Source organism: Gorilla gorilla, chromosome 2 (assembly GCF_029281585.2).
Source record: "Gorilla gorilla gorilla isolate KB3781 chromosome 2, NHGRI_mGorGor1-v2.1_pri, whole genome shotgun sequence".
NCBI lineage: Eukaryota > Metazoa > Chordata > Mammalia > Primates > Hominidae > Gorilla > Gorilla gorilla.
The window spans coordinates 56,484,602-56,500,686 of NC_086017.1; the positions used below are offsets into that span (position 1 = coordinate 56,484,602).

At 43.6% G+C, this 16,085-nt stretch overlaps 1 protein-coding gene across 1 annotated transcript; it reads right to left on the reverse strand.

Annotated features, from left to right (window-relative positions):
* Positions 1–5,320: 5,320 nt before the first annotated feature.
* On the reverse strand, positions 5,321–6,664 carry LOC109026103 (protein SSXT-like). The gene has a single exon (XM_031009781.3). The coding sequence runs from the start codon at positions 6,602–6,604 to the stop codon at positions 5,531–5,533; it is 1,074 nt and encodes a 357-aa protein (XP_030865641.2). The 5' UTR covers positions 6,605–6,664; the 3' UTR covers positions 5,321–5,530.
* Positions 6,665–16,085: the final 9,421 nt, after the last annotated feature.

Here is a 16,085-nt window from a genome sequence, read left to right on the forward strand (position 1 = left end):
TGGGCCAAGCTAACTCTGGGAGAAATTTAGTTTACAGTTTAAATGATAATACCCCTTCCCAAAATTAAACCTCTTTTGTAAAACTCATGAAAGGCTACCACATTACAAGAGGAGCCTGAATTCTTCTAAGATAGTTAAATAATTACAAGCCATTATTCTGGAGGTCACAAGATTTGCAACTTCTCCAAATACTCCTGTAATTAACATCACTGTTGTCGAACCTAACATTGGCCTTCGAGATATCTTTTCAGGCTTTTGCATTCCAGTGACTCGATGGCTCCTCCTGGACTGGCAGCTCCTCTGTGGCCCCACCCAAAAGCAAACTCAGCACACCAGGACCATTTTCCACACCCCTTTAATTGCATCCCCTACCAATCAGTATTCCTCCTTTCTTATCCCCCTGCCCACAAAAATATCCTTGAAAATCCTTGAAAATCCCTAGCCTCCAAATTTTGGGGGAGGCTGATTTGAGTAATTATAAAATTCCAGTCTCCCACTTAGCCAGCTCTATGTGTACAAAACTCTTGCAATTAAACTCTATTGCAATTCCCCTGTCTTGATAAATCAGCTCTATCTAGGCAGCAGGCAAAATGAACCCACCGGTTGGTTACAATATGACCAAGTTGAATAGAGCTATACAGGCACACACACACACACAAACAAGTACATGTGAGAAACCCGAAGAAGCCCTACGGATAGTACAAATGTCCATTTCCTGCTCTTGATACTGTGCTATGGTTATGCAAGAAGCTAACACTAGAGGAAGGGTGAGCAGGACCTCCCTGTACATTTCTTTGCAACTTCCTGTAAATCTATAACTATTCCAAAACACAAAGTTGAAAACAAATAAAAAAAGCAAGTCTAAGACAAAGCCTGTGTGTACTCCCCTGCTATACCACTGGTGACTCTGCTCCCAAGAGATGTCCTGTGGGGAGTCTATCCTTCAGACTGTCATCTTGTCTTATCTTGTCTCATAACCCCTGTCTTAGTCCATTGTGTGTTGCTATAAAGGAATATCTGAAATTGGTTCATTTATAAAGAAGAGAGGTTTATTTGGCTCATGGTTTTGCAGGTTGTACAAGAAGCATGGTGCCAGCATCCGCACTGGGTGAGGGCCTCTGGCTGCTTCTCATGGTGGAAGGGAGCTGGTGTGTGTAGAGATCACACAGCAAAAGAGAAAGCAAGAGGCGGGGCAAGAGGTAATCAGGCTCTTTTTAACAACCAGCTCTTGTGGAAACATAGAGTGAGAACTCACTCACCTTGGAGAGAGGGCATTAATCTATTCATGAGGGATCTGTCTCTAATACACAAACACCTCCCATTAGGCCCCACCTCCAACACTGAGGATCAAATTTCAACATGAGGTTTTCAGGGGACAATCATCCAAACTATTGCAACTCTCAAAACTTTGTATGGGATCTCATCCCCCTTCTTCATGCATCTTAGCAGTAGGAACAGATGGTGGAAGTACAAGGGCAGAGACACACAAGAGTCTGGGTGTAGCCTTTAAGCACAGGATCAACTCTAAATGCTGGAGCTCACATTGGATTACGACTTTGAAGTCAGGCTACTGGATTCAAAGGCCAATCTGTCACCATTCACAAAATCTTAGATACAGTGCTTACCCATTTGTGTTTCAGTTTTCTTATCTATGAAATTAGGATGATAATAGTACCCATATCATAGGATTATTCTGTGTGTGTGAGGTGTGCATGTATATGTAGCTTAGAACAGTACCAGACACCTAGAAAGAGTTAGTATTAGTTGTTATTTATAATACTCATAAAAACAACTGCTTAATATTATTATATCTCTCTACAAGTTTTAACATTCCTATTTTACAATGAAGAAGCTGGGTCTTGGCAAAACTAATTAACTAGCATGGGCCCACTAGTCACAGGACAAAGTTCATGCCCTTTTCAATATGCCTATTTGATTAAGTCTCTATGGATACCTTACTAGCAAAAGAAGGAAAAAAATCCAGAAAGCAGAGAAAAGGACAAAGAATAAATTCTAGGCTGGGTGCTGTGGCTCACACCTGTAATCCCAGCACTTTGGGAGGCCGAGGCGGGTGGATCATGAGGTCAGGAGTTCAGGACCAGCCTGGCCAAGATGGTGAAACCCCGTCTCTACTAAAAATACAAAAATTAGCTGGGCGTCGTAGTGGGCACTTGTAATCCCAGTTACTCAGGAGGCTGAGGCAGAGAATTGCTTGAACCTGGGAGGCGGAGCTTGCAGTGAGCCAAGATCGTGCCACCGCACTCCAGCCTGGGCAACAGAGCGAGGCTCCATCTCAAAAAAAAAAAAAAAAAGAAAAGAAAAAGAATAAATTCTATCCCAGGAAGAAAGATTGTACAGTTGACATTCAACAACACAGGAGTTAGGGGTGCTGATGGCCCGTGCAGTCGAAATCTGCCTATAACATTTGACTCCCCCAAAACTCAACTACTGCAAGTGTACCGTTGGCCCAAAGCCTTACTGGTAACATAAACAGTATATTAGCACATATTTTGTGTGTTATGTGTATTATATACTACATTATTACAATAAAATAGAGAAAAAATGTTATTAAGAAAATCATAAATAAGATAAAATTTATTGGCAAGGCATGATGGCTCATGCCTATAATCCCAACACTATAGAAGGCCAAGATAGGAAGATCACATGAGGCCAGTTCAAAACCAGCCTGACCAACATAGCAAGACCCCATCTCTACAAAGAATACAAAAATTAGCTGGGCATAATGGCACATGTCTGTTGTCCCAGCCAGTCAAGAAGCTGAGACAGGAGGATTGTTTGAACCCAGGAGTTCAAGGCTGCAGTCAGCCATGTTCATGCCACTGCACTCCAGCCCGGGCAATAGAATGAGAATTTTTTTTAAATCTTTATAAAATAAAATGTCTTCATAAAAAACAATAAATTTTTAAAAATTAAATTAATGAAATACAACAAAATATATATATTTGCTATTTATTAAGTGGAAATGGATCATCATGAATGTCTTCATCCTCACTGCCTTCATAATGAGTAGGCTAAGGAGGAGGAGAAAGAGGAAGAAATGGTTGGTTTTGCTGTCTAAGGGGTGGCAGAGACGAGGAAAATCTATGTGTAAGTGAACCTGCACAGTTCAAACCCAAGTTGTTCAAGGGCACACTGTAAAAAAACATCTCAAGTGACTTAAACTATAAAGTAAGTTAATTTTTATACTTACCATGAACGTCCAAGTTTGGGAGCCTTGGGGGCTGGTGAATTCAGTGGCTCAGCAATGTCATCACTAACATGGGTTTTTCTGTCTCTCTGCTCTGCCGGTTTTAGCGATGGTTTAGCTCCCACTGTGGTCCCAACATGACTGCACTATTTCCACACAACAAAATCCAAAGGAGAAGGAAGACTACTCCCAACATGTGTTTTTTTTTTTTAATCACAAATAATTTATTCTTCTGTTAGAGTTGATACAGTTTTAAATAGCAACAAAGTACACAGTGGTGGAAAATTGGCACAGAACCTACAAGCATTTCAATCACAATAAGGCTGTCCATGATTTATCTGTTCAAACTTGATGTCCATTTTCTACTGATCAAGTTGAAAGAAAAAACCTATTCTGGCCAGGCACGGTGGCTCACGCCTGTAATCCCAGCACTTTGGAAGGCCGAGGCGGGTGGATCACCTGAGGTCAGGAGTTCGAGACCAGCCTGGCCAACATGGCGAAACCTCGTCTCTACTAAAAGTACAAAAATTAGCTGGGTGTGGTGGCGGTTGCCTGTCATCCCAGCTACTCAGGAGGCTGAGGCAGGAGAACTGCTTGAACCTGGGAGGCGGAGGTTGCAGTGAGCTGAGATTGCGCCACTGCACTCCAGCCTGGGCGACAAGAGCAAGACTCCATCTCAAAACAAAAAACAAAAAACAAAAACAAAAAAACCTGTTCTGACCTTGAAACACACAAGCACACACTCTCTCTCTCATACACACACAGAGACCCACTGAAATTCCTCCTTTTGATTACAGTATGTTGAGAACAGTATGTTCTGCTTATTCAAATTTATGACACCCCTTCTGTTTTGTTTCCAGTTAGACATGGGAAAAACCAATTCAATTATAAAGAATACATCTTATTCCCTGGGCATAGGCAACTGTGATGAAAATAGCAACTTACCTTTGGGCTAGATGTTTTCAGATTATGCTTAAATAACTGTGGTTAGAAATTTTTCAATGCATGCTTTCCTGCCCCACGCAATCTCCCTGAATTTAGCTAAAATAATCAGGCACAGGACAGTCTCAAATAATGATTAAAATATGCCATGCTAATAAACAAGGTTATCTAGAATGCAACCTCTGTGCTTTAAAAACAGATAGAATAAACCTCATCAATAACCATTTTCCTAAATATCTCTTTGTGTTATATTAACCAACATAAAAAAGGGAAAAACATAAAAGTGTCCCTTTATAAATGATATTATTTCCAGATAAGAAAGTTGAAACAAAGGCTTGTAAAGTCTCCTGAACTATTCAGTTTAATAACCAATTATCCCTCAATGTTACAAAATAAAATTACTGGATCAATGTTGACTCTTCTTTGATATCATTTATAAAATGCTTTGATATTACTTACTAAGTTCCCTGATAACTCAAACAAGGTAAAATTAACACTTTCATTTTCAGTTATTGCTATTTTAGAAGAGGATTACCACTTTCATTTAGATGAAACTGTTTTACCAAAGCCTCCTCAGATCCAACACAAAGTAATTCTTATTGCCTCACATTTTAAAACAGTATTATAAATGATCTTTATAAAAAGGTTTAATCCACAAAACTGGAAGGCTTTTAAAAAATGTCTTTTTACTCAAAACTGTATCACAGTGCCCTTGATTATCTAATAGATAAAAGGGATTTGAATTTCCTCTATAAGAACAGAACAGTGGACATATGGTGTGCTTTGTCTTCCCCTCACCTTTATCTTTATAGCACACCATTTTGAGACCAAAACAATCAAGCATCTACCATGCTCCAGTCCACATTAACAGAGGATTTCTGATTCTGTCCAGTGCGTAGTGTACCGCCTTGCATATTCACCACATGAAATAAACATAATATACAAAATATTGCTGCTGTAAAAAGTGTACATTTCCCTCTTCCCCTTACAAAAAAATCTGTGGAAAAGTATTAAATTCCCTTACCCTTCATAAACATACAAAGCTGTTCACACCTTTCAGTCTGTAACAGTTCATTTGAAACACAGTTCCAAAATCATTACAAATTGGTTATGTCATTGCATTTTCTGTCCAATGTTGCCATCTAGAGTAGAAATGTGAAATCAAGAGTATTTTTGAGCTACTAAAGCCTTTTATAACTAAACCACAAAGGCTGCTTACTGATGAAACAGCCACTTATCCACAAGGTTTTTCCAAAAACTAGATGGAATGGAAGGATCTCTTCACAGGGAGGTGTCCACAGTGCTGAGGTGACAATATGGCTGCTAATAGATACTGGCTACTGGAATGTAAGTACTTTTTCACTGCTGGTAATTTCCATACTATCCCTGGTCATATCCATAAGGCCTCTGCTGGGGTGGCTGTGGTGGTCCAGGCTGTGCTGGTCTATATCCTCCATACTGCTGACCTTGTCCCTGTGGGTAGTTAGGATACTGAGGACCTGGACTACCCTGTGAAGGACCGTAGCCCTGCTGCTGTCCTGGGTAACCTTGCTGCCCTGGGTACTGCTGCTGCTGGGGTGGATATCCCTGTTGTGGAGGTGGTCCCTGGTATGCATCTTGCTGTTGGCCATACTGTGAATTTCCATCAGGGTAATATTGCTGGTTCATGCCTTCTGGAGGACCTTGTCCACCATGACTGTATTGGTCCCCGTAATAGTCTTCCTGGCCTGAGTACTGCTGTAGTGGGCCCTGTTGAGGAGGTCTATAGGGAGGAATCTGTCTCTGACCCATCATATGATTGCCTTGGTTAACTTGACCCATCATTCCCATAAGTGGCTGCTGTCCTTGGTAATGCTGTCCGCCTCCCTGTGGCATATTGTATTGCTGAGAAGGAGGCTGCTGATGCATCATTGGACCTTGGTTTGGCTGCATGTTCATATTTGGTCTGGGACCATAGTTTCCCATTGGTTGTCCCTGACTCATTGTCATCTGATTCTGTACTGGCATGCTCTGTGATGACGGCACAGAATGGTTGTAACCTCCCATGGATCCATGGCTACTTGAAGGCATATTCATGGAACTGTTTGTCATATTGAGTTGACTGGGTCCAGGTCCCTGCATAGGCATATGGTTAGGCCCAGGCATCTGGCCGTTCATCTGGTTCTGCATGTGCGGTGCAGGAGGACCCCCACCTACCATTCCATCTGAAGGCATGTTGTGAGAGCGTGGAGGTGGGGGAGGGCCGCTCTGATTCATCCCTCCAGGACCCATAGGCATATTCTGTGTGGGTGGTGCTGGTGAAAGAGACTGCATATTTTGATTAGAATCTGCTATTGTAGCAAGGTATACCAAGTTTGTGTGCAACATCTGCTGATACTGAGAACACTCTGAGGTCTTTCCTTTATTCTGAGAGTCCATTATACACTGAATAAGATGGTTATTGTCATCCAACATTTACGCCTCCTGGCAAGAAGTGGCCGCCCCGAGTTGTCCCGGCAGCCCGGAGAGGGGAGGAAGGTCAAGACTCGGGAGTTCGTGCCAACATGTGTTTTTTAAGAAAGGGAAATCTTAGCCAGTGCCTTAGTTTGAGTTGTGTCACCAGCCCATGGACTGTCATGACTGGCTCAGTGAAGCATCTGGCTGTGTGGAGAAGGGTGGGTTACCCGAGCAAAACCGAGGTTGAGTCACAGGAAAGAAGTGGACAGTGGCTCTTGGGTACTAACCAGTATCCTCCTCCCACCATGAAAAGCACCCTTCTTCTTTGACACTCCCTTATCAACAGACAAAATAGTAGTCAATTTTAAAACTAAGCAACAATACAAATCTATTTTATTTATTTATTTATTTATTTATTTATTTATTTATTTATTTATTGAGACAGAGTCTCACTCTGTCGCCCAGGCTGGAGTGCAGTGGCGCAATCTCAGCTCACTGCAACCTCCGCCTCCCAGGTTCAAGCGATTCTCCTGCTTCAGCCTCCTGAGTAGCTGAGATTATAGGCACCCACCACCACGCCCAGCTAATTTTCGTATTTTAGTAGAGACGGAGTTTTGCCATGGCAACAACACAAATCTTACAAAGGTTCAGCCAGAGCATACTTAGTTTTTGACAATTATATTTGATATATGTGTGTATCGGTCAGAAAGGCTGGTTTATGATGCCATAATAGGCAACACCAAGTTTTCTGAAACATACAACTGTGGCAGTTTATTTTTTGTTCCCAAAACTTGCAGTCAACGTTTCAGGGCCATCCAAGGTCTTACTCAGTCCCAGGCTTATGCAATCTTCCAGCAACCTGAGGCTTTGGGGTTCACAGCAGTAGGAGGAGCAAGCATGGAAAATCTCACACCAGGGGACAAGTTGCCTCCTTTCCAGGCCTTTGCTAGAACCAGTCCCATGGCTCTGCACGGAAATCAGGTAAAGCAATCCTCTTTGTGTCCGGAAGAGGGAGGGGAGCCAGAAATGTCCGTGAGTACTAGCAAAGGCAACCACATCCCCTGTCCAGGAAGCGTGCCAGGAAGGGTCTCCTGTTCCACATGGGTCTGGGCATCAGGGAAGGAACCTTGACACTGCCAGGACTAGCTGGGGAAGAAAAGGGCCTGTCCACTTTGTTTATTACAGCTCCCTCCTCTAGTGGGATCCCTCTCATTAGGTAGGAGCTTGGTTTCCAGTGGGGTAAATAGCTTGAGCTAACCAGAACTATTTGAAATCAAGCCATGAAGCGGCAAATACAAAACGTTGCAAAAATTAAAAAACACACACACACACAAAGCTAGATGGGAGCTTGCTAAATTGGGAAATGTTCATGCCCTATTATCACCCAGGCCCCTCCCAAGCTGTGAGATCTTTAAGTACAATTTTAAATGCTTCCTAGCCTATAATGTGAACAACACTAGTGTCAGAGCAGGAAGGACCTTGCGCTAAACATCTCTCCCTCCATCCCTATATGACTGTAAACCCTGAAATGTGAGAGAGCACCTCAGGAACAGGTCCAAGGGAACGACTTTGACTACGGAGACACAGAATCAGCCACAGCCCACTCCCACCGCCACAGAGAAATTTTCTTCTGTCTCTGGAGTCTTCTTAAACTTCTCAGAGAAAGTCTGTGGGTAACATGGATTAAAGACATACTCTAACTCTAAATAAGATACTTGGCTTCAGTCTGAATGAGAAGACCCTTGTAGGAGTCTCTGTCCATTAAATAAATTATAAACAGAATGAAAATTTGGAAATTCAGAAAGTTGTTGATTCAAAATTCAGCTGAACTGGGAAAACTGTAAATGTTTGTGCTTTGAAGTAAACAAATTATGGAGGCTATGAAATTCCTGCTAGTGGATTAGGGTTTTTTTGTTTGTTTTTTTGTTTTTTTGTTTTTTTTATCATTTGTGAGCCCAAGAGGAGTAGCAACACTTAAGCTTAATTTTATAAGCTTTTTCCTGGAGGACTTGCTAATGGCTTCAATAAAGTTTAAGGAATCTAATGTAATGAAAAAGACTTTCCCAGCATTTAGCATGTCATTGAATAAACAAAAACAAAACAACCCAATTCTTCAAGATGATCTTCTACCTATTAAATATTCAGTTGCACTGTTAATTTTTTAAAGAGGAAATGGGTATTTAAACTTACAGTAGAAATATTTAAACAACATGTTTATCCTATTCTGTCTGCTTGTGTATAACATTTATCAGCAGAAAAAAATCAAAAAGCAAAGTGGGTATTTGTGTTGCCTTTAATTATATTCCAGTGATATCAGTGTTGCCCTTAGTATCAGCACTATGACTCCTGTGACCTAAGTCAGAAGCAGGCTTATTAGTGGCAAAGCAGGGTGTGATCATGACCTGAACTGGGTCTGTTTCCAGACAAGGCACCACCCCAGAAGTTTCATGCAAGAACATACCATGCTCCTTGAAATGCCTAAAGGGCATTTTCAACTGAGAAGTGAAAGTTTGGTTCACTTTTTGGTTTGATGCATTTTACTGGAAAATGGTCACTGTTCCTGCCCCCATTGGGGGAGGACTGAGCATATTGTGAAATGTCCTCACCCAGCTCTATCCTTGGATTGGCGGCTCCAAAGAAAAACATGCCTCTCTAAGTCATCCTGTAAGGTGACCCCGAAGTGTGACTTGTCACACCATCCCGCCTTCTTTACCCCCTGAGCCGTGGAGGGCAGCCTGGCCTGATGCACCAAGGATTCATGCTCACAGATGATCCAGGGCATGTTCTAAACATTAACTTTACTTCCAGCCAAGTCATGGCCTCTGTGGAACCTGCCAGAGCAGAAGCTTACCTGCCCCCGGGGTGGGCAGAGGGAGCAGGGGATGGGGACTGTTTAACACTTTGTCCCTGGAATAAGATCTCTATGAATCTAGTGCTAATTTCGTGTGTGTAACCTTGTCAGGTGAAGGCATTTCTGTAACTCCTCCGCTCTGCATATAAAAGATTAAGACCCTGAGGTTTCAGGACCAGGTCGTGGCCTCTGAGAGCCCCAGAGCTGAGGAAACAGGAGTTACAATACTTGCCTTCCATTACAACACATCAAGGCAGCAGCAGATTCATCTCAAAGGTAAAGGATGTTGAACTTGATGTGGATGGGAACCTGGCGGAGGTTCATCTCACTCTTCGGCAGGGAGGGAAGTGGATGGGCCCCTTGTAAGCCTGTAAACCTGTCTTTCTCAGCGGCTGAGATTCAGCTTTCCCCCGGAACCCCGTTGCTTGCATCCGCTTGGGAATGACTCACAAATCCTAATGGGCTTTTCCATATCTAATTTATATAATTAGATGATGCAATCGAAACAAGTTAAACTGTGAGAAAGCCAGAAATCAGTGCCAGTGTCCGCTTAACCAGGCTCTGAGAAAAATAGTACATATGGATTGTGAGATGCCAATACCCCAAAGAAATGAACACCCTCAAGGAATGTTCAAATAGAGATGCTCAACCACAGTGGGCTTCTTGGGAGACTAGCACTGAGGAGGCTGTACCTTAGCTTCGGCCTTTGTAATTCTAAAGCAGAGCTGCTTAAACTGCACAGGAGTCATGCACAGGAGTTAGTCATCTGGGGATGAGATGAAAATGCAGGGTTCGATTCCGATCTGGGCCTTGATAAATTCTGCACTTGTACCAACTCCGTGGTGATGCCAGTGCTGCTGGTTCACGGGACAATCGGGTGGCAGGGCTCACTGGGGTCTTAGTGACAGTATATAATCTTTGAGACTTTTCCATGCCTGAATCTTATCAAATCAGCAGAGTCAAAATGCATTTTACCAAAAGCATTTTCTGTTCTGATTTTTAAGTTTTTATTTTTAAATTAACACACAGTAAAAAATGATTCTTTTGTGTGTACTCAGTTCTATGAATTTTAACATACATACAGCTTCACGTAACCACCGCCATGAAGAATGCAGAACAATTCCATCAGGTTCCCCACTGTTCCTTCATGCTTTGCCTCTGCAGTCATACCCTCCCCAACCTCTAATCCCAGGCAGTCATGATAGTTTTGTCTTTTCAAGAATACCATATAAATGGGATCACAGAAAACGTATACCAACCAGCCCGGGCAACATGGCAAGACCCCGTCTCTACAAAAAATACCAAAATTACCCAGGTGTGGTAGTGCACGCCTGTAGTCCCAGCCACTCTGGAGGCTGAGATGGGAGGATCACCTGGAGCTGGAGGAGGTCAAAGCTGCAGTTAGCCGTGATCGTGCCCCTGCACTCCAGACTGTGCAGCAGAGTGAGACTCTGTCTCAGTTTAAAAAAAAAAAGAGGAAAGAAAAGAAAATAAGAAAGAAAATATATACCATTTTGAGATTGCCTTGTTCTACCGAGCATAATGCCTTTGAGATTCATCCAAGTTATTGCATGTGTTGAATAGTTTGTTCCCTCTTATTGCTGCACAACATTCCATTGTATGAATGTCTGACAGATTTTTATCCATTCATCCATTGAAGAACTATTAGGTTGTTTCTTTTTGGCAGTCACGAATAGAGCTGTGTACAGGTGTGCAAGTTTTTGCTTGAATACAAGTTTACATTTCTCTAGTCTAAATACCTAGAAGTAGAATTGCTGTGTCATATGGTGAGTATAGTTTAACTTTATAAGAAACTACAGCCGGCTGGGCGTAGTGGCTCACGCCTGTAATCCCAGCACTTTGGGAGGCCTAGGTGGGTGGATCACCCGAAGGTCAGGAGTTCAAGATCAACCTGGCCAATATGGTGAAACCCCGTCTCTACTAAAAATATAAAAAATTAGCCAGGTGTGGTGGTGGGTGCCTGTAATCCCAGCTACTTGGGAGGCTGAGGCAGGACAATCGCTTGAACCTGGGAGGCGGATGTTGCAGTGAGCCAAGATTGCACCATTGCACTCCAGCCTGGACAACAAGAGGGAAACTTCTTCTCAAAATAAATAAATTAATTAATTAAATAAAAAAGAAAAGAAACCGCTGCCAAACTGTTTTTCACAGTAATACCTGTACCAGTCTGCAGTCCTGCCAGCAATGTGTGAGAGTTCCAATTCCCTTTCTCCCTGGAACCAGAGGACTTCTCAGAGCTCTTTCTACCCTTGTTCCCACTTCTGGGTTGCCTTGAGTCTAAACTGGGGATACCAGAGTAAAAATAGAAAATTTAGCACTGTTCAATGGTAATTGGAATTCTGGGGTTTTTCCTCTAATCTACCTGCTGCTGTTTACTTTTCAGAGTCCTGAAACAGCTGCGCCACACATTCTGTCCAGGCTGCATTATTTGGAGGGACAGGTTAGGGTATGCTTCCTCCATCTTACTTGGAACTGGAACCCTTCTGTTCTATTTCAAGCCCTAATCATAAAGAAAAATGTAAAAGGTGGTTAAACATACTTTTGGATATGTGAAAAATAATCATGAAATACTTGCTCTCAGGAGGTGTTGAATAGGCAAGAAGTACATGAGCAGTGTGTACAGTCAGCTGGTGTGCATTGAACCTCCCTAGCCAAGAGCCACAAGCACGCTCAGTGTAAGCCAAAAGCCTCTTTTAAAAAAGCAACTCTCAGATTTCTCAATTTGAGTTTAATACTCTGGGTAACTGAGACTTGGGAAATCAAATTGCCGGCACAGCGTTAAGGCTTGCGAGGGACAAATGTTCCTTTGTTCTTGTTGATTTGCTGAACGTGAATTGGCTCCTGGGGCAGCACAGATGCCTCACAGGCGGTCAAGTGCGACACATTTGGTTCGACTGAATCAATGTCTTCACATCCCTTCATGCGGTTGTTCTCTGTAAGTGTTAACTAATTTGTTGATTTTGTGAAGTAAAATTCCTAATGGTTATGGAGGTTATGGTTTGTCCAAGTTGGTGCTGATTCACTGGACGCAGCAGCACGAATTCTCTCAAGTACAAGATTAGATGGTGTTTTGGGCAGAGGGGATACAGAGGAATAGAGCTATTTACTTACCAAGAGCTTTCCAACTATGGACAGTCTCCTCATCACACTTCTACTAGGAGGAGCAGTTGTCCTCATTGTAGACACCAGGAAACCGAAACACAAATACTCACGGAAACACGTTACCTGTGAAGGAATGGGCTAAACCCTAATGACAAGATGCTAACAGTCTCCCAGTAGGTTAGAGCCAGGGAACTTGAACTTCTAGTCCAAAGACAGAAGAAGCTTTTTACCTTTGTTTACTGAGGAATAACTTATGTGTAGTGAAATTCGCTCATATAAAATGTAGAGTTTGGTAAGTTTTAGCAATTGTATACTGCTATATAATCAACACTATAAACAAGACACAGGCTGGGCACAGTGGCTCACACCTGTAATCCCAGCGCTTTTGGAGACCAAGGCGGGTGGATCACCTGAGGTCAGGAGTTTGAGACCAGCCTGGCCAACATGGCGAAACCCTGTCTCTACTAAAAATACAAAAATTAGCCCAGCGTGGTAGCAGGCACCTGTAATCCCAGATACTGGGGAGGCTGAAGCAGGAGAATCGCTTGAACCCAGGAGGTGGAGGTTGCAGTGAGCTGAGATCGTGCCACTGCAATCCAGCCTGGGTGACAGAGTGAAACTCGTTCTTAATAAATAAATAAATAAATAAATAAATAAATAAATAAATAAATAAATAACAAGACACAGAACATTTCCATTACCCTAAAAAGTGCCCCCATGCTCCTTTGCCCTCAGTCCCCTCCCCCAACTCGACCTCAGCCAATCCCCAATCTGTTTCTGCAACTCTTTGTTCTGCAAGATTTCCACTGCAGGTCTCTGCACAGGTCACTTCCTGCACCCTGGGTGCTCCTGCCCGCTCATCCTGCAAGTCCCTCCCCCTAGAAGGAGCCCCAAACCCTCGGCCAGGTCAGGGCACCCTCCTTGTGTGTCCCATTTCAGTGCCTGTCACATGAAGTGCCAGTGCCTCACTCCCTGTTATCTGAAGTCCCCTGAGGAGGGGCCCTGTCTTATCCCAGTGTCAGCCCTTTAGAGTGAAGAAGGATGGGGTATTAGATATTTGTTTGTTTGTTTGTTTGTTTGTTTGAGACAGGGTCTCGCTTTGTCCCCCAGGCTGGAGTGCAGTGGTACAAACATGGCTCACTTTAGCCTTGACCTCTTGGGCTCAAGCAATCTTCCTACCTCAGCCTCCTGAGTAGCTGGGACCACAGGCACGTAGCACTACGCCCAGCTAATTTTTTATTTTTTATTTTTATAGAGACAGGATCTCTGTATGTTGCCCAGCCTGGTCTCAAACTACTGGGATCAAGTGATCCTCCAGCCTCAGCCTCCCAAAGTGCTGGGATTACAGGTGTGAGCCACTGCACCCGGCCTAAATATATTTAATCCCCTCTTTCTGCCTTATTTTTATCTTTTCCTAAAAGTGTATTTCTAAAGTTATTATTAATTGTGTTTCTTTGAAGCTACAAAATTGGTGATAGTAGCCACTACAGTTCTGCTCATAGTGAGGACAATGACTAAAACAAGTTAAGAAGACAAGGTAGTTTGTTTAAAAGTGAAATGCATTTTTTCTTAGAGATTTTACTTGTTTTCACCATTGTGTCAGCAGCGTTTTCCAGCAAAACACACACACACAGCTGGTTAGTTTGTAAAATAACATTATGCAGATGGAGGTAGAGATGGATGTCACTCTTCAACCCAAAGGGAGCTCTGCTATTTCTTAGAAAAACATATATCTCCCATTTTACACATGTGGGACACCTCCCAGTGAGTGGGCATGGTGAGGCTTATCTCTGACGTATCAGAAGTGAAAGAACACAGGACAAACGCTCTTACCCAGTGCTCCTCTGGGTATGGCCCTACATAGGACATGGTTCAACTTAAGAACTTCTACTGTCATCCAAGCTTTCCTAAATGGTGGCCAACAGACCAAGGATAGAGATAAATGAATCTGTCATATACCCAAGAAGCCACACACTCAATATTGTGTGTAAATAAAGATTCACACTTATTCAAGGTTGTCAATGACATTTAATTAGCTCAGACTAATGATGTCCCTATGCCAGACTAATGAATCCCTATGCCAGACAACAGTCAGAAAAATGAGTGGGCCAGGACCAAGCTCATCAGTTATATTTATTCAGAACTTTATAAACTGCAGAACACTTTCACACTTAGGGTCAAACTCGGTCTTCAGAGAAATTTTAAAGATGAGAAAACTGAGGCCAGGAGAACCCACGTGACAAACAGACGGCGCATCAAGGCAGTGGAAACACAGGTCTGGAGTGAACATCTGGCTTCAAACCCCTTTCTCCTTCTACCCTGCCCCACTGTCCCGGTCTGTCTTTCTGAGAGCTGTGGCCCAGACCTCTACGCTGAGTTCCAGACCCATGTGTCAGGCGCCCCTCCAGTGCTTCCCCCTGGGGGTCGGCACCCAGAAAACTCAAACTCCATCCATCCAGCACAGCCTGAGCCCACTCCCCATAGCCCTCCTCCTCCTCCGTTTCCCATATGTGCACAGGCAGAGCCAGGGCAGTACCCACTGACACCCCTTCTCCTTCATTTTCCACGCAGAGTTTCCTGTGAATCTGTCCACTCTTCATCATCTTTGCCCCTCCCGCCCTGGTCACAGCATCTCTCTGGGCTCCTCCAGCAGCCCAGTTCCTCCTCCCCCTGCATCCGCTCTCACCTCTTCAGTCTCTGCCCCCAGAACATCTGGCAAAATGCCTGTCTGGACCCACCATTTCCCCACTGAAAGCCCTTCCTGGGATAAGGTCCAAATCCTCTCTGGGGCATGCCAGGCCAGCTTCTCCAGGCTCCCATCTCCCCACACTCTTCTGCAGGGGTTCCCACCAGCAGACAGGAACATCTGCAGCCCCTGCTTTTGAGCTTTCTACTATATCCACTCAGCTGGTCTGAAAGCTAAGCAGAGTTTCTGCATGTAATAAGTGAGCATTTTGAGTGTCTGATATGTATAATTCCACACACAAGAGCCCATATGTGTGCATGCACACACACACACACACACACACACACACACACCTCAAAGCAGCTTGCTCTGGGGGTGTCAGGCACTGGAACCATTTTCTCTGATAAACCCCTTTAGTAAAGGGCCTGGAAACTTTCAGAAGTCTGAAGCCTGTCACTCCTCAAATATCTCACCTAAAAGATGAAGAAGGTCATGGCCATCTCATGTGGATGTTGTGATAACGAAATGGACTTAGGTGCACAAAATTCCTGGTGCATGTTCCTGCTACTGGAAGTTGAGAAACGATTCTTCTGTGAGGAGGAAGGAAGGGCAGAGGCGTTGGCCAGGTGCCAGCTTGTGGAAGGTCTGCACTCACATCTCACTGTGTCCTGACAACCAGCCAGTAGCAAGCACTGAGGCCACCATTGTCCTCCCACTTGCAGAGGTCCTGTGGCTGGCCAGGTCTGTCTCTTGTCAACAGCAGGGTCAGGATGCCTATACCCTGCAGAGTCTCAGGGATCATGGTTTATGGGGGTTCGGCTTCTATTTTTTTTTATTTC

What these genes read in the sequence shown, in the direction of transcription:
- LOC109026103 (XM_031009781.3), bottom strand. Translation starts at nt 6,604, where the DNA reads ATGTTGGATGACAATAACCATCTTATTCAGTGTATAATGGACTCTCAG.